General features: G+C 35.0%; 1 protein-coding gene and 1 non-coding gene across 9 annotated transcripts in view; both read right to left on the minus strand.

Annotated features, from left to right (window-relative positions):
* Window positions 1-23,168, minus strand: part of RALGAPA1 (Ral GTPase activating protein catalytic subunit alpha 1) — a 259,277-nt gene that overhangs the window by 184,047 nt on the left and 52,062 nt on the right. For all 8 annotated transcript variants that reach the window (XM_039257004.1, XM_039257003.1, XM_039256998.1 and 5 more), the window contains exons 5-10: window positions 19,364-19,407; window positions 17,634-17,811; window positions 15,362-15,477; window positions 13,065-13,203; window positions 11,802-12,010; window positions 8,336-8,575 (exon numbers count right to left, since the gene is read on the minus strand). In XM_039257004.1, the coding sequence (XP_039112935.1) occupies window positions 8,336-8,575; window positions 11,802-12,010; window positions 13,065-13,203; window positions 15,362-15,477; window positions 17,634-17,811; window positions 19,364-19,407 (926 nt within the window). The remainder of the gene's footprint in view (window positions 1-8,335; window positions 8,576-11,801; window positions 12,011-13,064; window positions 13,204-15,361; window positions 15,478-17,633; window positions 17,812-19,363; window positions 19,408-23,168) is intronic.
* Window positions 7,191-7,295, minus strand: LOC120248611. Its single transcript, XR_005532619.1, has one exon. It is a non-coding gene; the product is annotated as a U6 spliceosomal RNA (small nuclear RNA).

Below are 23,168 nucleotides of genomic sequence, written 5' to 3' on the forward strand. Positions count from 1 at the left end.
CTCCATGCAAAAACTGTCACACTCTATCCCAAGTGGCCTAATGAATTTACTAAAGACCAAAGTATATACAACCTTTGTCATTATAAGCTCTAAAGTCTGACTTTGCCAATACACTAAATATGAATCTTAAAGAAAAACTGATATCAGCCATGGCTAAAAAAAATGGATGCATAAAAACCAGAGTGCCATTTATACATTTACAATGAGAAGTAACTGTCACAGAAATCAGAATCATCAAATCCATACACCAGCACCTATCTCTATGAAGAAGTAATCACATCAATTATTAACTGATAATAAGGAGAGTTATCATGCAAAAAACATACTTAAATCTATAAGCTCAGAAAATTTTGTCTGTAGATAGACCTACACGAGGTCATCTCCAGTTCTGATTCTATGCCATAAAACTACTACACAACCAAAAATTACATGGACAATCAAAACAACAAGAGAAAGAAAAATCAAATATTTAACAGTATCAGCTTAAGTTTAAGTTCTGTAAAACTGGTAGCTACGACTCTCTAGTGGTGGGACTGCTATGGACAAAGTCATTATATGGTCACATACCTAATAATTAATGGAATATTTTTATCTATATAATACTGTGGAACATTTGAGCCTGATCAAAACATGGTGATCTCTGAATTTTTAATATTTTTTATTATTAACTAACCCAGATCATGATGAAAACAAGATTAATCAAGTAGAGTGAGCATTCAGCAGACCTGGGAATTTTCTGTCTTTTTTACTTTTTTCTTCAATTTAAAAAAAAGTTTTAAATGTTTATTTATTTTTGAAAGAGAGAGAGAGAAAGACTGACCGAGTGGGGTAGGGGCAGAGAGAGACAGAGACACACAGTCTGAAGCAGGCTCCTGGCCCTGAGCGAGCCGTCAGCAGAGAGCCTGATGCGGGGCTCAAACTCACAAACCGTGAAATAATGACCTGAGCCAAAGTCTAATGCTTAACTGACTGAGCCACCCAGGTATCCCATTGTCTTCTAAAAGCAGTAGTTTGTATTTTGGTCTCAGAACTCCTACCCTACTGTAAGTTAACACAAATAACAAGTTTTCCGAAATACATTGTTTTACATTTTTGCAAATATCATTAACATTTAACTTAATAAAAGACAGTAGGAGGACACTTGGGTGGCTCAGATGGTAAAGCATCTGACTCTTCTTTTCAGCTCAGGTCATGATATCAAGGTCCTGAAATGGAGCCTGGCGTTGGGTTCTGCACAGACAGCACAGAGCCTGCTTGGGATTCTCTCAGTCTCTCTCTCTCTGACTTTCCCCTGATCACTGCCCTGTCCCTGAAATAAATATACATTTATAAATAAGTAAGCAAATAAACAAATAGGAGGCAGTTGGATTCTCTTATCTACTGGTTTCTGCACAATATCACATATCAGATATCTCTGGAAAACTTCACTGTACAATCATGAAAATATGATAGTGAAAAATGTAAATAAAATCTTAGTATTGTCATGAAAATAGTTTTGACCTCTTGAACCTGAAAAGGTTCTAGAGACTTCCCAGAAGCCTTAAACCACAGTTTGCAATCTATTGCCTTAAAGTGACTTTGGGGGAAAAAATTTATACACACACACATATATAATTTTATATATATATAACATAAATCATATGCTATACAATTATATATACATAACATAAATATATAGTGTCTGGAGTGCATATATGCCTTCCTATTGTATATGGAGAATAATTTTATCATTTCAAATGATTTGGGGACTTTATGCTTTATAGTTGTATCTTTGTTTTAAAGACACTTAACAATATAAATACCTTCTTCAGCTGAGGTGAAACTCAGAATCATCACACTGGCCCTAAAATAACATCATCAACAATAACAAATTATCTCAAGAGTTGGCTTCTAGAAATAAATTTTAGCCCTCAGGTAGCACTGATAAAGTACCTGGTACTCAACCGTTCTAGAACTTCTTGATTCACTTACCAAATATTTAATGGGTGCCTACTCTATGCCAGGCACTAAGGACATGATGAATGAAGGGCAGCAAGAAAGAGGGTAGCAAGAAATATCAAAATTTTTAAAATAATTTTTAAAATAAATATAAAACTCAGAAGAGGTACCATGAAGAAGAGAATAATTTTCAAAAACATCATAAAAAGGTAGTTACTATGTTTGTGTCTGTGTGCATGTCTGTGTGTATGTGCATATTCATGCAGGTACATCTGCCTTTGGGTCGGTGGGTGGGTGAAGGTGGTCATGGAAGACCTCTTGTGTAGTCATATTTAAAAGTGATAAAAGATGAGTAGCAAGTAAAAAAAAAAAAAAGAAAAAAAGGGGGGAAGGGTAGAGAGAAAAGAAAGAAGACTGAAGGATGAAAGTTCAGATAGGGAAAACAGTAATTGGGAAAGCTGAGTATGGAATTATTTGAGAAATGTTAAGTAAACATATTTCTACTAAACTTAATTACCTATAGAAAGATTTGTTCTCTAGCTGGGACTGCTAGGGGCAAAATCATTATATGGTCATATATCTGATAATTAATGAAGTATTTTATCTATATTGTATTGTGGAACATTTGAGCCTTCAAAATAAGGAAAGAAACTATTTCACAAATTCTCAATTTTAAAAATTTATCAGCAATAGTAAGCAAGTAAAAATAGTTTTCCCACTATAACCTAATTTTAGAAATTGATCCCTTTTCAAAATATGAATGATCCATTGGTGTCACCATCCTCAATTTAATTTTTCCTTAAGTTTTGTCTTAAAAATCGCTTAAAAATAATTCTAAGAATAAAAACATCTCCAAGGACTTTGGTCCCCAGCAATATCATTTAAAAGATATCCTGGAATCTTCCTGCATAGAACACCTAAAAATCATCACATCAAAAAATACAATAAACCTTCTTAAATGAATGGCTCAGCTTGTAAGGATATTCCAAGTCTAAAACAAAATGTGAGTATTAATCCAGAGCAAGTGAGCAATGAAGATGCTGGCTCTATTGCCTTCGACAGCTTAGTGAGTGTTGGCTTAAATAGCCACCTGTTCAGAGGGGAGAGACAAATCAGACTACTACATGTAAAACTGACACCAATGGAGGAAACCTGGATACAAAGGTGAGCTAGGAAGGGAAGCCAAAAAACTCAACTCCACAGAAGAGTCAGTGAGGAAACTTGTCTACTGCCTTGGGGTAGGGGAGTAAGAGGTAAGAACACCCTTTCCTGCAAATTCATATTCTCCAGCTGGTCATCACATAACTTTGAGTGCTGCAAAGTGGGAAGAATCATAAACAGAATTCTAATTTAAAGTAAACCAAGGCTGGGATGCCTGGCTGGCTCATTTGGTAGAGTATGCAACTCTTATTTGCAGAGTCATGAGTTCAGACCCACACTGGGCACATAATAGAGCTTAGGGAAAATTTTAGAAAATAAAGTAAACCAAGGTTGACAGGACCACTAAATACCTGGTTGAAGCAAGAATAATTCTTCTCTGGAGGAACACATCTTTCAACCCAAGTTTCAAAGTAATCCACACAAAATTCCACAGAAATGTAAATCCATAACACAAAAACCCAAAGCAAACAAACAAGGATGAAAACAGAAACAACAACCAACAAGGCCAAAACTGTAGAAACTTAAGGTAGTACAATTAGTAGAATAAGGAATATAAAATGAGCATTTTTAACATGTTTTAATTGAGAAAATGAAAATGAATATGAATAAAGAATGAATGAGCTACTGAAAAAAGGAACAAGGGCAGATGTGAAAAACAAGCATATGCAAATTTTAAAAGCTAAAATATAAAGAGCATTATTAAAAACTCAAGGGGAATTCTGTTTCCAAGAGTAGGGTAGACTAGTAACTCAACCAATCTTCTGATTGAAATATCAAGATGTATATTAAAAAATAAATTTAATCTGTTTATTGTTTTTATTTTTTTGTTTATTTACATAGAGTGTGAGAGGGGAAAGGAAAGAAAGAGAGGAAGAGAAGTCAAGAAGGTTTCATGCTCAGCATGGAGCCTGACATGGGGCTCAACCCCATGACCAGAGGATCATGACCTGAGCCGAAATCAAGAGTAGGATGCTTAACCAACTGAACCACCCAGGCGCCCCAAATATAATCTTTTTAAATGCAATGATGAGCCAAAAAGCAGCAAAAAAATAAATAAATAAATAAATTAAAACCTATATGAAATCTAAAATCAGAGAGTTAAGTTTTAGGGGGAGCAATAAAGCCCTAAGGGGAACCAATTACTTTGGTTTCCGTGGACCTATTGTGTCCAAGCAGGGAGAACAACAGGAAAACTCTAAACAAAGTCAGAACTACATACGGTCAGTGCAATGCTGAATGAAAAATAAACCCAACCCATTAAAAGTTTGTGAAGAAAACTGCCCATAACTAGTTGCAGAGTAGATAACAATAACAACAAAATTCTCCCCAGAGTCATGATAACCAAAAGCTAGCCTTGACACAGTTTTATATTCTGTGTTCATATCATGTGGCTAGCTTAAACCTCAAATCAAGGATTCAATCTGACAGGTTGTTAGTGTCTCTTTGTACTTAGAAGCAGCAAATGCAATTCCTTTTTGAAGGAATCAACCTTTAACAAACCAAATCAGCAAATAAACTTATAAGATGAAAAAGCTCAGAATCAAAATTCTAAATTTCTGAAATCATGAAATACTGCAAGAAACCTTAAGAGAATACATGAGAAAGAGAATATAGAAACAAAATATGGCACGATCAGATCTACAAACACCTCTGGAATATCAGAATGATCAATAAATCAATATAAAATAACTATGTTTAATATACATAAGTAAAACATAAGTAAAAAACTTGAGAAAATAAAATTGAGCAGACTGGCCAATTTCCAGAAGTAGCTGTAATTAAAAGGAAGTATCCACAACATAGCACAAAAAGACAATGAGATGAAAAATATGAACGAGAGGTTAACAGACATATATAAGGTAAAAAGATCTAACAAACATCTTGTCAGAATCCTGGAAAGACAAGAAAAAGATCGGACCAAGGCAATATTTAAAGAGATAATGGCTGAAAAATTTCCAAAATTGACAAAATATATTAATCCACAAATGAAGTAGGCCTAAAATATCCCCTAAAGAATAATGAAAGAAAATCCAGATCTGGACACACCACAGTAAAAGGTAAAATAGTCAAACACTAAAAGAAGACATTTAAAACAGCCAGAGCAAAGATAGTTAACTAATATTAGTTCAACTGCTGGTTGACATCTTAATGGCAACAACGTAAAACAAAGAACAGTGGGAAAGTATCTGAGTATCTAAAATGTGCTGGGTGAAAATAATTGTTAATCTAGAAGTCTATGTCCAGTAGAAAAAGTCTTTCAAGGGGCACCTGGGTGGCTCAGTCGGTTAAGCGTCCGACTTCGGCTCAGGTCATGATCTCACGGTTTGTGGGTTCCAGCCCCGTGTCGGGCTCTGTGCTGACAGCTAGCTCAGAGCCTGGAGCCTGCTTCAGATTCTGTATCTCCCTCTCTCTCTGACCCTCCCCTGCTCATGATGTCTCTCTCTCAGATATAAATAAAAAACATTAAAAATTTTTTAAAAAATAAAATGTTTAATTCACATTTAAATTTTTTAAATTTATTTATTTATCTTGAAAGACAGCACAAGTGGGGTAGAAATAGAGAGAGAGGGAGGGAGAGAGAGTCCCAAGCAGCTCTGTGCTGTCAGCACAGAGCCCTACATGGGACTTGAACTCATGAACCATGAGATCATGACCTAAGCTAAACATAAGAGCCAGATGCTTAACAAACTGAGTCATATTTAAATATAATGTTTTAGACTTGTGTATTTAATTATTAATTATACAGCTTGAAAATATACAAAGAAAACTGTATGGGGCTACAAAGATAAAACTGACAAATCACCAGGGTATAAGACTTTAACACACTTCTATCCATAACTGTGAGGTCAAGCTGAATAAAGACCTTACGGAAGGATATAGAAAGTTCAGACTTTAGTGATCACCGAACTCAACAGAGAAGCATACCTTCCTTCCAAGCACATAAATGAGAAATGACTACTACTGAGCCATAAGTGATAATTTAAACAACTAGTATCATACAGACTATATTCGCTAAAAGAATCACATCAAGAATTTGTAAGACAAAAGAAAACCAGAAAACTGTTTGGAAGATACAAATTGCTAAATATCCCATAGGTCAAAGAAGGTATTAGCATGAAAAATTAGACAATATTTACAAGTGAATAATAACAAAAAAACGCTATAGATCAATATTTGTAATATAGCTAACACAGAACTAAATGGTAAATGAATAGCCTCAAAAATCATTTAAGAAAAATATGAGACTAAAATTAATTAGCTAGGAAACAAAAAAACAAAATCAAGAAAAGTAGAAAGATGAAATGACAAGGAGCAAAAAATAGAAGAAAAACATGTATTAAACAGAGAGGACTAACAGCCAAAAGCTCATTCTTTTTTTTTTTTTTTTATGTTTATTATTATTGAGACAGAGAGAAACACAGCCTGAGTGGGAGAGGGGCAGAGAGAGAGAGGGAGACACAGGATCTGAAACAGGCTCCAGGCTCTGAGCTGTCAGCACAGAGCCCCAAGCGGGGCTCGAACCCACAAACCATGAGACCATGACCTGAGCCGAAATCAGACGCTCAACCGACTGAGCCACCCAGGCGCCCCCAAAAGCACATTCTTGAAAAGACTAATAAAATGACAAATCTCTAGCAAGAATCATAAAAAAAAAAAGACCAAAAAAAATACTAACAGGAATGAAAAGGGGGAACATAAACATAAACGTTTCAGAGATTAAAAAGTTTATAAGAGAACATAATGAACTTTTTGTCAAATTTGTAAACAAATGCAATGAACAAATTCCTAGAAAATAAACTTATACAAAGTTTATTACTCAAAAACTCAATAGTTGTATAAGCTTGCTTAAATTTCTCCAACAAGTATTCCAACACCATGTGCCAAATATTTTTCCCCTCCCATTTGTCAAATAGTCTACCGACATAAACTGTAAATTTTGACAACTAGAACCACTGCCAAAGCTGGACAAAATGTTAAGGCAAGTTGGTCTCTTTCCCTTTTCTTTTTTACTTTTATTTTTTATTCACTTTATTGGGGTTGAATGAAACTTAATCCATTCTTATATAATTGTATACGTTCTGTACTCATGAACACAAAAACAACCGCTCGATGAATTTGCCAGTGGTCCTTGTGCAGGGGCCGTGCTAATCTTCCCTGTATCATTCTAAGTTTTTATGTATGTGCTGCTGAAACAAGCGAGGCAAGTTTGTTTCTTTAATTTAGGTTAACAAAGATACTGCTGTCTAACTGTTTTGCATATCAATACATATGTATACAAGGTGAAGATGTGCTCTGCCTAAACAGCACTGACAGGGGAACCAGGATCTGAGAGTTTTAGTCCCAAATCTACCACTTTCTTGCTGTGAGACTTGAATGATCCTCTTCAGCTACAAAACTCAATGATGTTTACCTGCAAAAGTTAAGTGCTTTGCTATTAAGAACAAAGGATTCATTTCTATGTAACTGGGAATGTGCAGTTAGGAATTTATAGCTATCTTTATGTGATTTTTTTTTTCTTTTTCTCTCCATTTCTTTATTTTACACCCCAAATATCTACCTTAAGCAACTTTAATTTCAGAATGCCTTAGAGGACAAAACTGAGCCTCTGAAAGGAGGATAAAGGTAATGAAAACATTGCTTCTTATATTCATAAACTGCTCCTTATTGATTTTAGAGAATGAAAGATAAAATAATTTTACTTTACTAATCAAATGGTAGGAAAAAAAGTTTCAAACCAAAAAGTGAGTAACTAAGAAAACTGTTCTAGTAACAGAGGAGCAGCATGGTTGGTTATTAAACAAAAATCATCATAAACTAAAAAATATAAATAATAAAAAATGTTAAAGGATTAGATATAGCAAACTTTAAAATTAAATTTAAATTTAAAATTAAACATGAACTTAAAAAACATTTTTAATAAGGGGCCCCTGGGTGGCTCAGTTGGTGAAGTGTCCAACTCTTGGTTGTGGCTCAGGTCACGATTTTGAGGTTTGCGAGTTTGAGCCCTGCATTGGGCTCTGCACTGACAGTGTGGAGCCTGCTTGGGATTCTCTCTCTCCCTCTCTCTGCCCCTCCCCTGCTCGTGCTCTCTCTCTCTCTCTCTGTCTCAAAATAAATAAACTTTAAAAAAAAACAAACATTTCTATTAAGAATTTTAAATAGCTGAAACCCAGTACATTCAACATTAAAAACCAAAGTCTATATTACAAATTAAAATTACTGAAAGGAACTTTACCTGACGAAATATCTCTGTGACAAAGTTTACATTACTTCTTTTAGAAGAAAAAACTCTGCGAACTATTTCAATGTCTGTGAGATGTTCTTCATCAATACTGCAGAGACTGGATGAGCTAGGTTCTCGCTCCGTTAGAGTGCTTGTATTTGAATGGGACTGTTCTGGTTCTGTCGTTCTATCTGCTTTATCAGCATTATCGCTTTTGTTTTCTTCTCTGGATACCAAACTAGCAGCTGCTCTCTAAAATAAAAACAAAAGAGGAACAATGCCATAATCATTTAATTTGGTATTTTTTTTCTAAGTTTATTTATTTTGAGACAGAGAGATAGAAAGCAAGAGCAGGGGAAGGGGAGAGGGGGGGAGAGAGAGAGAGAGAGAGAGAGAGAGAGAGAGAGAGAGAGAGAGATAATCCCAAGAAAGCTGCATGCTATTAGCAAGGAGCCCGACAGGGGGCTCAGTCTCATGAACTGTGAGATCATGACCTAAGGTGAAATCTAGAGTTGGATACTTAACCTACTGAGCCACCCAGGGGCCCTAGTATTTTGCCTTCCAATAGCAAATACTGGTAGAACTCAAAGCATTCCACAAATAACTTATACCATTTTTTAAAATAAGCATAGATCATAGATTTATTTCTTTTTTTTTGAAAGAGAGAGTGAGTGAGCAGGAGAGATGGGTGGCGAGGAGATACAGAGAGGGAGAGACAGAGAGAGAGACAGAGAGAGAATACCTTAAGGAGGCTCCAATTTCAGCATGGAGCCCGATGCAGAGCTTGATCCCACAACCCTGGGATCATGACCTGAGCCAAAATCAAGTATTGGACATACACTCAACGAACTGAACCACCCAAGCACCCCGGACATAGATTTCATTTAGAATCCATTCCAAATAATTAAGTGGCAATGCAAATAACTCAACATGTAAGTAATATAGTGACACTTGCTAATCATATATCCACCTATAATTTGTTTTTAGAATGTTTGCAGTACAAACAAGTTACAAAAAAACCAAAGGAATGGCAAAAAAAATTTATGACAGAAGTATAAACGAAGTCTAAAGAAAATATAAAAACACTCAAGAATGGGGTGCCTGGCTGGCTATTGGTAGAGCATGTGACTCTTGATCTTGGGGTTATAAGTTTGAGCCCCATGTTGGGTGCAGAGATTACTTCAAAGTAAAATCGGAAAGGAAGGAAGGAAAGCAGGGAGGGAGGAAGGAAGGAAGGCTGACTGGCTGGCAGGCAGGCAGACATGCAGGAAGAAAGGAAACAAACTCAGGAGAACATTCTATATTCTACTAACTTAAAAGACTTTTCACCATGACTAAAGATGAGGCCTAAGACTATCAATAAAGTAATAATCTTAAGGCTGGTGATAAAGAAATTACTACCATGTTATGATAGTCATAGCACTGTATCAGGGTATGGCAAATTAGTTTCTATTAAATTACTCAATTTTTGGTCTTAGTTTTGTCATCTATAAAACAAGACAGTTTAAGTAAACGATCTCAAATATACCTTCCCAATCAAAACCATGATTTTAGTGCATTAAGTTCTGAGATCATGGAAAATCGTTCTGCTTAAGAGTTCCTATATTTAATAATTCTTTGTAGAGACCTTGGAACAAAGTTTTAGGGACAATATAACCATAGTAGGCTGCAGATAAATAAAAGGCTAAGGGGGAACATAATTGAAATATTCGGGGTGCCTGGGCGGCTCAGTCGGTTAAGCGTCCGACTTTGGCTCAGGTCATGATGTCGCGGTTCGTGGGTTAGAGCCCCGCGTCAGGCTCTGTGCTGACAGCTATCTCAGAGCCTGGAGCCTGTTTCAGATTCTGTGTCTCCCTCTCTCTCTGACCCTCCCCTGCTCACGCTGCCTCTCTCTCTCTCTCTCAGAAATAAAACATTAAAAATTTTTTTTAAAATACTTTTGAGTGCTAATCAATTAAATACAAACTTTATACCTCCACTTAATTTTGTAAAAGATTTAAGAAGTTGCACAAAAAACACACATAGTATAAGACTTTTTAAACTAAATGAAGAAAATCTGAGAAAAGGAAAATAAAAATTATTAAAAAAGTAAATACTGTAATATAGATAAGTTCAGGAAAAGCATACATTGAGGAAAAAGGAGAAAGTGATAAAGAAGTATGAAAAAGATGGAAACTACTTAATTAAAAAATACCATAAGTTTATATATTAGTTCCTCCATTGTATAGCTGTATAATTTTATATCATATTCTAGACTCAGTGCCCTTGTTGAAAAAAGGGAAATGAGATGCAGGCAAGACTTTTTTTTTTTTAAGATTTTATTTTTTAGGGGGCTCCTAAGTTGCTCAGTCAATTAAGCATCTGACTTCAGCGCAGGTCATGATCTCACAGTTCATGGGTTCAAGCCTCACACTGGGCTCTGTACTGACAGCTCAGAGCCTAGAGCCTGCTTCGGATTCTGTGTATCCCTCTCTATCTGCCTTCCCCCAGCTCATGCTATCTCTCAAAAATAAATGTTAAAATATTTAAAAAAAAGATTTTTTTTTATGTTTATTTATTCTTGAGAGAGAAAGAATGTGCAAGTGGAGAGGCACAGAGAGAAATGGGGACAGAAGATCCAAAGTGGGCTTTGCACTGACAGCAGATAGCTTGACGTGGGTTTGAACTCACAAACCGTGAGATCATGCCCTGAGCCAAAGTTGGGCACTTAACTGACTGAGCCACCCAGGCGCCCAAGACTTTGTATTTAAATAATCTCTACACCCAACATGGGGCTTGAACTCACAATCCCAAAATCAAGAGTCACATGCTTCACTGACTGAACAAGCCAGGTGCCCTTGGAGACAAGACTTTAAGTTAACATTTTATTAATGCTTGGAAATCTACAAAGAACTATGATGGTTCTATAACAATTTGATTAAAGATTGCTTCCAACTGCAAGAATCTGTACGTACAATTCAGAATATTTTTAGTACTGCATAATTAACATAAAATACAGAAACAAAAGCTGATACTCATATAGGACTAGAATTATCCTGTATATCTTCCAAGTTTTATTTTTATTAAAACAATCAACTCTATAATAATTGTTAAAATTTGGATTTATAAAATACATTTATACAAAGAAAATACTATCATTTGTTTTATTTTTTATTTTTTTTAAATGTTTTCTTTATTTCTAGGAGAGAGAGAGAGAGACAGCGTGAGCAGGGGAGGGTCAGAGAGAGAGGGAGTCACAGACTGAAACAGGCTCCAGGCTCTGAGCTGGCAGTCAGCACAGAGCCCGACGCGGGGCTCGAACCCACGAACCGCGAGATCACAACCTAAGCAAAAGTCGGACGCTTAACCGACTAAGCCACCCAGGTGCCCCACTATCAATTGTTTTAAATGTGTTCTACATCTAAGGCAACTGAAATCCACAGACATATCTCTTGAGCCATTTTTAACTTTAACAAGTTTGCCTTATGTGGTGTATTACCTGAATATTCTTTGGCAAGACTTCACCTTCCATCCCAGGAATATGAGGTCCTGTATGTGGCTTTGGCTCAAGCCAGAAAGAAACCAGCCAACGAATGACAATAACACGAGCCTTAATGAAAGGCTCCTTTGTACAATAGATGGCTTCATTGGTTTCAGCATCTTTCTTTATCATAACATAATGTGGCTTTGGTCTCACCTGTGGGATATCTATTAAAATAAAAGGAAAACAAAAACCAAATTAAGAATTATGCTTAGATAAATCTACATTTTTAAACATTTGAGAAAACACTTGTCACGATACCCTTGTTTTAGAAGTAGATTTGGTACAAAAATGACATTTTAAAATAATTTGCTATACATCAGCATGGAGTCTGGAAGAGTGAACCATATATGGCTGATATATGGAAACATGTTTTTTGCAAGGTATCATTAAAAGGCTCAATGAATCTTGTCTAAGTACAAAGAACCTCTGAGAGCCATTTGAAATTAATGAGAACTCACTTCAATTAACCTAAGAATGAGACACAAATTTTGAAGTAATACAAAGTATGAGAATTTTTCCTTGATTTTTATAGCAAAACTTTTTTTTAAAGCAAATATTGTTCTCAATGGCAAAGATCTGCTCTCTAATTTAAGCCCTTTCTACTAGCTCTAATGGTTAAGCCTAAACCTATGAGTTGCCTAAACTTGGCAAAGCTTAAAATAAGAACATCTTTCTGCAAAAAGAACATTTCCACATACAGACTGCCAGCACCTTCTATATATGGAAGGTCTGCTTCTAACCCAAGATTTGTCAGGAAGGTTCTAGTTTCAAGGTTCAAACAGCAATTTTGGTACAGCTACTAAATACTGGACAAGACATCATCAAAACATATGAGAGTGTAATTATTCATACAAAATTTAAATAAGATATACTAAATTGAACCGTTGGGGACCTTAAAAAAATTATAATGTAATTTAAGGATCATACCAAATGTGAGAATTAAGTTTATTTTATAATCACAAATATTGCTGGTGGGTTAACTTTTCCAATTGCTGAGACCCAAAGAATATGTTTTTTTTTAAAAAATCTCTTCACTCTTAGTGAAGCTTTCCTATTAATAAAATTCCACTTTCTGTATGAATCAAGGTATAGTATCTCTGAGGAATGATAAAAATATTAAATGGTATCAGTTTTCTTCAGGTAACATATGCCAGCTTTACAATGAGGTATATTTTATTCTTACATGTGATCTTTTAGAAAATTTCAAAGACTACCTACCAAGTACAGGATGATATAAACTATTCTCCTTGCAGATGTTTGGGAAAATATAAGGCAAGTAATATTTCTTAAAATGTGAAAACAAAAATGAAAATCCCCTTTCTTGGTTTTCTTTGTTCTTCCATTCTAAACTTTTTACCTAATAATAAAAAATAAAATGAGAATCATTCCATGAGACAGAAACAGTTATTAGCTATTATAAACAAGCTTGTAAAAGTTACTTAAACACTACACTAATCTGTTACACTCTAAAGATATACAGCTAAATATATATAAAGGACCAATCTTTAAATGGTGGTTTAATGCCATGAAAATGCATTATACATGTTATACTCCAAAAGTCTTAGAAGTTAAAGTATGTCTGGAAAATTTTCAAAGTTGACTCAAACTTGGCTCTTCTAATGACAAAGATACAAATGTTCTTTTCCCCATTGCCCCATCCTGAATAATTCAGCCTTAAAAGTCATCCAAAATAGGTATACATGGGAGTAAAGGAAGGAGTGGCACTCAACTGCAGATAATCAGAGCTTGACCATAAGAAGCAGGGCCTCCCTGGAAGGGATATAGCAGAGGCAGGAGCACAATGGGGACTGAGAGCCTAAGGAAGTGAGGACAGCGTCCATGAAGTGTAAGGAAGTAGGGATGGGAGGGGCAAGAGCAGGAAAATACAGGGTGTGAGAATTCCAGTAGGGTGAGGAAGATATCTAAGTAGGGGGATGATAAAGGCCCAGAATAGGCTTCAGTGAGATACCACTACACATTCACTTTAGAACAGCTAAAATTACATACTGACCATACCAACTGTTGGTGAGGATATGATGCAACTTTTAAGTTTCATAGATTGCTGCTGAAATGTAAAACGGCACAACCATTTGGAAAACAGCTTGGTAGTCCCTTAAAAAATCTGTATATACCTACTTTACAATCCAGCTATTCGACTACTCAGTATTTACCCACGAAAAAGAAACTTTGTGTCCACACAAGGACTTGTTCATCAATATTCACAGCAGTTTTATCTGTAATAGCCAAAAACTGGAAACTCGTATCACCACGAGCAGGTGACTGAGTAACAAAGTGTGGTAGATCCGTACAATGAAAAGCTACTCTGCAATAAAAAGAACCAAACTGTAGATATACAACAATATGGATGAATTTCAAAATATTTATGATGGAAAAAAGCCAGACCAAAAAAGAGTATGTACTCTACGATTTCATTTATATGAAAATAATGGAAAATGCAAACAATAGTGACATAAATGAGATCAAGAGTTGCCTGGGGATGAGATAGCAATTAGGAGTGGAAAAGGATATATTACAAAGGCATCTGAGAAGTTTTAGTGGTGATGTGATTATTACATTGATTGTGGCGATGGTTGCATGGCTATATACATGTCATAAATTTCATCAAATTGTATACTTCAATATTGCAGTTTACTATATGCCAATTATATCTCAATAAACCTGTGAAACATTTTGAAAATCAATATGAAGTGTAAAAGTCATTTTTTAAAAAAGAAAAACTGGTAATAATAATGACAGTAACAACTACCACCCACAGAACTCTTACTTGTATCATGTACTTTTTTATTCTAGTACTTTGCACTAATTATTTAACCCTCAAACACTAAAATAGGATAGGTATTATTTTTATGTCTATTTTAACCCAGAGAGATTAATTTAACAAAGGTCGCACTATCAGTAAGATGTGGAATCAGATTTAAATCTTTGTATCTATTCAGGGTCCAAATTCACTTTATAAATGTTAGTTTCTAAGGCACAGGGAATTTTTATGTGTGGAAAAGTTATAAGAAATGTATATACACTAGGAGTGTTTTCATCAATCAGTACATGCACATTTCCCATGTGGAGATGAAGACATTCACCTAGAAATTTAATGTATAAATAGGATGAAGTGTAAATTACATTCCTGTACCCACACCCCATTCTCAACCTACCTCTACTGGCTGCCTCTTGGCAGGTTGATCCCTAAACCAAATGGTTAATAGTTTTACAGTGAAAGATTACAGCTGCTGATTATAAAGGAAAGGATTAGAAACTGGCCCACATAAGAAGGTTTATACGTGAAATACTCTACTTAAAAATTTCTCTCTAGTTCCCTAAGAGATTAAAAGTCCCTCCAATGATTTTTTTTTCCAAGAAAGGCATACTAACATACATTTTGAAAAGTAAAAATTTGTCCTCCTTCAAGAAAGTAAGCAAATATCTACTCTAACAGAATAACGGTAAAAGAGGGAAAAATGATGGTGGGGAGTGATATCGAAGAAGATAATACATACCTGAATTACTATATATTTTAAAAGTGCTTCAAGAAAATAGCTTGTGAGATCTTCTTGTCCTTTGTCTCCTGATTGTGGGGGGACAAGAGGAGTAATTTCTTCTATAGTGACTTGAGCTATCCAAAGACAAAACAAAGGTTCAGTATAATTACAAAACAAATTTAACAATGAAATAATGTGGTCTAATTAAAATTTAACTGTAAAACATATATGCAATGAATACAGTTTGAAAACGTTCTAATGACTGAACCTTGAAATAAATCTGAGATCATCCTGACAATCCATCACAACAACCATGAAGTTTAATAATCAGCTGTTTCAAAGGCCCTTGATTGAGAGAACATGACAAGGATGGACAGACAGATATGACGGGCTTAAGAGTAAATCTCACTTGAAAAAAAACTTCTCATGATATTTTAAAATTCACATTAAGTGTGTCCAATACAAAAATTCCATAGTATGATAAGTAACAGCAACAATGAGCTTATTCATCAATTAAAGGACAGAGTACTCTAGTAATGACTATGCTTACCCTTTAAGGTAGTACTTCATTCAAAAAAGGAAATGCTACTTCCCTTCTCAAAAAGGAAGAATAACATCTTATTTCCTTGATTACAAAAGTCGATGTACAGGGGCGCCTGGGTGGCTTAGTCGGTTAAGTGTCCGACTTTCGCCTAGGTCATGATCTCGCGGTTCGTGGGTTCGAGCCCCGCGTCGGGCTCTGTGCTGGCTCAGAGCCTGAAGCCTGTTTCAATCTGTGACTCCCTCTCTCTCTGACCCTCCCCTGCTCATGCTGTCTCTGTCTCTCTCTCCTAGAAATAAATAAAACATTAAAAAAAAAAAATTAAAAAAAAAAAGTCGATGTAGAAAAAAAAGAAATCTTTACATTTTTAAAAATTTTCAGACATTCAAAAACACTCATTATATGGGGCGCCTGGGTGGCTTAGTCGGTTAAGCGTCCGACTTTCGCTTAGGTCATGATCTCGCGGTTCGTGGGTTCGAGCTCCGCATCGGGCTCTGTGCTGACTGCCAGCTCAGAGCCTGGAGCCTATTTCAGAGTCTGTGTCTCCCTCTCTCTCTGACCCTCCCCTGCTCACGCTCTCTCTCTCTCTAGAAATAAATTAAAAAAACCTTAAAAAAAATTAAAAAAAAAAAAACACTCATTATAACTGCAAATTCAAGAAAACCAACCAACAACTAGCTTGAATTCTCTTAAATATTTCCTGAGCATCACCTAGTTTAGTACAGACTGATTCCTAAACATTTCTCTGTAAATATTAGCCAAATAATTAAGTTCATAGGAGAAGGTTTTCTTACAGTCCTCTTGGCACAAAGTAGAATACTCTTGTACTGCAAAATATATCCAAATTAACAAGACGACATATGAGAATTAGAAATAATAAATGTAAAATGACTTATATTAACTATGCGTTTCTGATGCTTTAAAAAAAATTTTTTTTAATGTTTGTTTATTTTTGAGAGAGAGACAGAGCATGAATGGGGGAGGGGCAGAGAGAGATGGAGATAGAGAATCCGAAACAGGCTCCAGGCTCCGAGCTGCTAGCACAGAGCCAGACACGAGGCTTGAACTCACAAACCGTGAGATCATGACCTGAGCTGAAGTCAGACACTTAACCAACTGAGCCACTCGGGTGCCCCAGTTCTGATGCTTTGATGCCAGAAGACTTGCTGGCCAGGGAGAGAAGAATGGCCCTCCAAGGGCTAGCTAGCTAATTCCCAGAGATCATAAACATGGGAAGGAGAACAAGCCTTCCATGTGCAACCATCCAGTCCAGAGTCCCTGCTTCTACTCCTCTTCTATTCCGTCCTCACACTCATGACCACTACTCCCCTAACCTAATCACCCAGGTACCTGAGTGACACTGAGGGAAAGCCCCTTTGCACCTGAGCCTGCCAAAATTATTCAAATGAGCCGTAGGACTGCTCACACTGCTTCACACATTCTTACCTACAGAAATCACAGTAAGGGCTCTTGCCTATGATACCCTAACCCTGACTGACTCTGGTGCTTCCCCATGTGGCCACCCTCCCTGGTGTGGCATGCCCTCTCCTTCTGGGAACTGTAACTGTTTTTTTTAAATGGCAATCATCTTCTGATCTATAAGCCTCATCATACCTGAAAAATAATAAAACCTACATTTTACATCATGGGCTTGAATTACCCAGCTAATAAACATACAGACATTTTAAAACTATATTAACTACACAGAAAATTTTAACATACTAATGGGTGAGATCTAACGAATCTTACTTTCTTGAAGGTTGAGTGGAGGATTAATGAGATTATCTAAAGTTCGAGGTCCATGTTCAGATTGTAGTGCTGAAAATCCAGGAATTAAGCATGAAAACATCCAAAGCTGTTCTTTGCTACAGTTATTCTGAAGAGCTTGTAACCATAATAAAAAAAGACGAACACCTTCCCGCCTGATCTAAAATAAAATAAAATAAAAACAGTATTTTTACTTGTAATGGAAATATTTTCTTACTTTTAAAGACAAAATTCTCTAGAATTTTGTAACATTAGAGAATGTTACTTTGCAAAACAGAAAAAGTAAAGGAAAAGGGAAAGGAAAAAGAAGGAAAGGAGGGAGGGAAGGAAGAAGAGCTATTACATCCATGACATTTATTGAATTCTCATTTTTTGTAAATTTAAATTCATGGATTTGAACAACTACAGAATAAACTTGGCCTCTACTAAAAGCCATCAGGTAATCTTTATTCTATAATTTATTCTATAATTTCCATTTGTAAAAACTCAGAAAATCATCTCTTTCTTTACTTTTTCTTTCCCATCACGACTAGTCTAATACAAGAAGCAAAAAGAAAGAGGGCAATAACTGTTTCTTGCTGTAATGAGTTTGGTAAAAGGAAGAATTGCAATGGGGATCCTCGTGTGCTGCTAAATCAATGTTCTTGTCCTTAAAAGGTTTAGTACTCTCTGCAGTTATGTCATGTAATTATGATTTGCTACTAACCTGCAAAATAGAAATTCTGACCTATTACTACATTCTAAGCACCCAGAACAATACCCCATATACAGAAGACAACAAATATTTGAATCAATGCATAAATTCTCTCCCAAGAAGAGAATAGGAAAAGATAGAAAAACATTCAAACTCTGACAAGCAAAACATCAAGTTCTTCACTAACCTAACCTGACTGGTAACTTTGGAAATTGGCCTAGCACATCTTGGTAAATGGCCACTCTCAAAGCTGTTCAACCAACAGCTGCCAACCTCACAGTTTAGGGAGATAACAAGATAACAATCAGGAAGACTTATTCCTTCATGTTGCTATTCCAAGCTTTGACACCAAACCTACCTACAATATGAAACTTTCATTTAACCTATAATGAGATGCTTTTGGACTAGGTAACTTCTCTTAGAAAAGCACAATAAGATAATGAAAGAGAAATAAAACCAACTTTCTAATATAGATCCTCTATTTCTCCCTACATCTAAGAATAGTTATAGTAATATAAAGAATAATTTATTGAATGACTACATAATTTTTGTCTTCTGGGATCAGAGAGTAAAGTATTTCCAGTGAATCACTCAATGCAGTGGCAAACAACAGTGTTTCCTTTTTTTTGTTTATTTATTTATTTAGAGAGAGAGAAAACAAAGGAAGAGGAGAGAGGGGGAGAGAGAATTTTAAGCAGGCTCCTCAACGTCAGCACAGAGCCCGATGAGGGGCTCAAACTCATGTACCATGAGATCATAACCTGAGCTAAAACCAAGAGTCAGACATTTAACCAACTGAGCCTCCCCAGGTGCCCCAACAATAGTTTTTCAACAGCCTAACCAACCTAGTACATATTTCACACATACTGGGTATGTTGCTATACTTTAAGTCAATTCACTTCAATTAAGCGAACAATTCAAAATTCTTTAGAAAAAAAGTTGATGCAGGAAAAGTAGAACAGGAGACTATATGCTTTACCCGTTTTTTAAAAGTTACAGAAAAGAAAGACAACTATACCTTCAAGGAATTTCCTGTGTGGAGTAGTTTCTTTAAAATCAATCCTGAAAAGAAAAGATGATTTTAAACATTCATAACACTGTTTAAACATTCATAATAAACACTGTTTCCAAATGTCAGAGTTCTCGGTCAGACTTGAAAACACTTTAAAACAAGTCCTTGGCAACCTCCAAGTTATTCTTGGTGACCCTGATATCCCTTTGGCCATAATCTTGGGACCAGAAAGGAATTTAAAAAGTCACCTTTATAATAAATCGTCTATTGCAATTAAACATGATTTATTCTATCAAAACAAACCCTAAACACAAAACTACATTTAATACAACAATCTCTGAACATCTCTTATTTAAGACTAAGAATATAATTAAGTACTTTCTCCATCACTAATACAAATAAAAAACTATGGTAGAAAATTTCCATTTAGTTAACCACATGAACTTCTATAACTCTAATATTCCCTAACAAACATTTTCATTGTACTAATTTTCTTTTTCAGAATATTCAAATCCATATGTTTTCTTTTAATTTATGCACTATTTCAATTCTATAATAAAATACTGAAATTACATTAACAGCTACCCAGAGACCCACCATTTGGTCTGAACATATCTAACACAGGTCCATGTTTCTTATTATTTCAAATTTTCATTTATTCACATTATCTATGAGGTTTTATCTAATAGGTATCATTGAAGCCTCCTTTGAAACCATGTCAAATTCTCCTTCCTGCCTTCCAAAGAAAAAAAACATTATCCAGATTTCAGTATTGTTTCCAAAAATATTTTTACATTATGAGTATTTATTTATAAACCAATAAAATATTTAGAACTGGTTTACATGTTTAAAACCTATACCAATAACAAGAACTTCTTTCATAGCTATTTTCCCAATATTGTATTTTTTATTCTTTCTAATAACCTCAAGATTATACACATACAAAACAACCAGACACATACACAAAGATCAAGCCTAGATTTTATTTGGTTAAGTTTCATTTGTCATACAAAAATAAGCTTTAATATTTCAAATAAAACTGTTTTATCTGCAGGTGCATGGGTGGCTTAGCCAGTTAAGCCTCTGACTTCGGCTCAGGTCATGATCTCCCAGTTCATGGGTTCGAGCCCCGTGTCAGGCTCTGTGCTAACAGCTCAGCCTAGAGCCTGCTTTGGATTCTGTGTCTCCCTCTCTTTCTGCCCCTCCCCTGCTTGCACTCTCTCCCTCTCAAAAATAAACATAAAAAATATTTTTTAAAAAATTGTTTTATCTGCAATTCTCTTCCTTATGTTGAGCAAATTCAATTTCTTAAAGCAATACTATGCTATTCTCAGGAATACTGTAATAAACATTCTTGCTCATGATTCCCTGTAAGCATGTGAGTTTCCCCAGGACATATTACCAGGAATGAAATTACTCACTTTCAACTTTACTCAATATTAGAATATTCTCTCCAAAGTAGTTGAGAAATTTAGCAGTACTTACAGTAGTGTATGAGAATGCTAGAGTAACATATTTTTGGCAACACAAAATACGGGTGGGGTGCTCTAAAATATATCTTCATAATGTTCTCATTTGATGTTTCTTAGTGACACTAAGCATCTTTTCATTTCATCGTTCAAGTTCCTGCAAATTGCTTATCATATCATTTGTTCATTTTTCACTTATGTTACTTTGTTTAATATGAGAGTTCCTTATACATACTGGCTACTAATTCTATGTCATTTCTTCGAATTGGAAATATATTCTCCCAAGCAATTCAGCCATGTTTTTATTATTTTTTTCAAATAATGAAAACAAAGCACAACATACTAAAATGTACAGGATATAAGCTAAAACAAAGCTTAGAGGAAAATTTATTGTCTTAAACATCTATATCAAAAAAGAAAAAAGGTATCAAATTAATATCCTAGACTTCCATCATAAGAAAATACAAATAGGGGTGCCTGGGAGGCTCAGTCAGTTAAGTGGCCGACTTCAGTTCAGATCATGATCTCACAGTTCGTAGGTTCGAGCCCCGCATCGGGCTCTGTGCTGACAGCTAGCTCAGAGCCTGGAGCTTGTTTCATATTCTGTGTCTCCCTCTCTCTCTCTGGCCCTCCCCTGCTCACGCTGTCTCTCTCTCTCTCTCAGAAATAAAACATTAAAAAAAATTTTTTAAAGAAAGAAAATACAAATAGACAAATTAAACCCAAAGCAAGCAAAACGTTTTAAAAATATAAAAGGCTAGAACGAAAACGAATGAAATGGAAAGCAGAAAAAGAAGAGAGAAAAACAACAATACCAGATCTAGCTCTTTGAAATGGTCAACACTGATGACAAATGCCTAGCTACATTGGTCAATAAAATAAGAGGATGCAAATTACACAATTTGGAAATGAAAGAGGGGATATAACTACTAGCCTTATAGGAATGAAAAGAATGATCTCAAGAGAACTTGAACTTGACACCAACAAATTAGATAGCTCAGAAAATACAAATTCCTAGAAAAACACAAATTACACAAAGTAACTAAAAAAGAAATATATAATCTGAATACATATATAACAAGTAAAGAAACTGAATTAACAGTTACAAATCCTCTCCTAAAGAAAAGCCCAGGTCCAAATGGCTTTACTTGTGAATTCTACCAAATACTTAAAGAAGAAATAACTGTTCACACTCTTTCAGAAAATGGAAAAAGACGGAACATTTCCCAATCTATGTATGAAGTCACATAATAAAGCCACATAAAGACACGACAAGAACATTACAGAACAATATCCTCCTAAACACAGAAGTAAAAATCTTTAACAAATTAGCAGACTACATTTAGCAATATATCAAAATGACTAAAACTTTAACTAAATGGGATTTATATCAAGATGCAATGATGTTTTAACTCCTGAAAATTAGTAAATTACAAAATATTAATATAATAAATGACAAAACCACCAATGCACTGACAATGATTGCGTCAACAGATGCAGAAAAAGCATCTGACAAGATACAATGCCCATTCATGATTTAAAACTTTCAACAAACTGGGAATAGAAGACAACTTCTTCAACTTGATAAACAGCATCTATAAAAACAGCTATCATACATAATGGCTAAAGACTACTTTCACACATCAGGAAAAATGCAAGTGTTTGCTTTCACCACTTTTATTCAACACTGTACTAGAGAAATACTAAATAAAAAGAATGAAAGAAATTAAAGGTACCAGACTGGAAGTAAAAAAGTAAAACTATCTTATAGTTGACAAGTTCCTATATGTAAAAAATTGAAAGGAATCTACAATAAAACAAGCAGAATAAACAAATTATAATAAACTAGAAACAATATAAATGTCTACGAATTCGTGAGTAGATTAAAAAAACATGATTATATCCATATAATAGAATACTTTACAGATATGAAAAGGAATAACACATGCTATAATGTGAAAAATAAACAAAATTATGCTAAGTGAAAGAAGGCATCTGACGTAAACTACTACAAATTGTATGACTTCATTTATATGAAATGCCAAAAAAAGACAAATTGAGGACAGAAAGCAGATTGGTGGTAGGAAAGGCACTGACTATAAATGAGCTAAACAGAATACTTTAGGGTGAGGCAATGTTCTAAAACTGGACAACAGTGACTTAATATTTATTTAAAAAATCACTAAATTATTTATTTAAATAGATGAATTTTACCTATGTAATTATACTTCAATAAAGCTACTTAAAAAAATCAACTACAGTCACTGATTTATTTTCCTGTATATATAAAAATGAAAGTCAACAGTTTTAGGATTTTTCCAAATAACCAATAAAAATGACCA

Source organism: Hyaena hyaena, unplaced genomic scaffold (assembly GCF_003009895.1).
Source record: "Hyaena hyaena isolate Hyena2069 unplaced genomic scaffold, ASM300989v1 scaffold_599, whole genome shotgun sequence".
Classification (NCBI taxonomy): domain Eukaryota; kingdom Metazoa; phylum Chordata; class Mammalia; order Carnivora; family Hyaenidae; genus Hyaena; species Hyaena hyaena.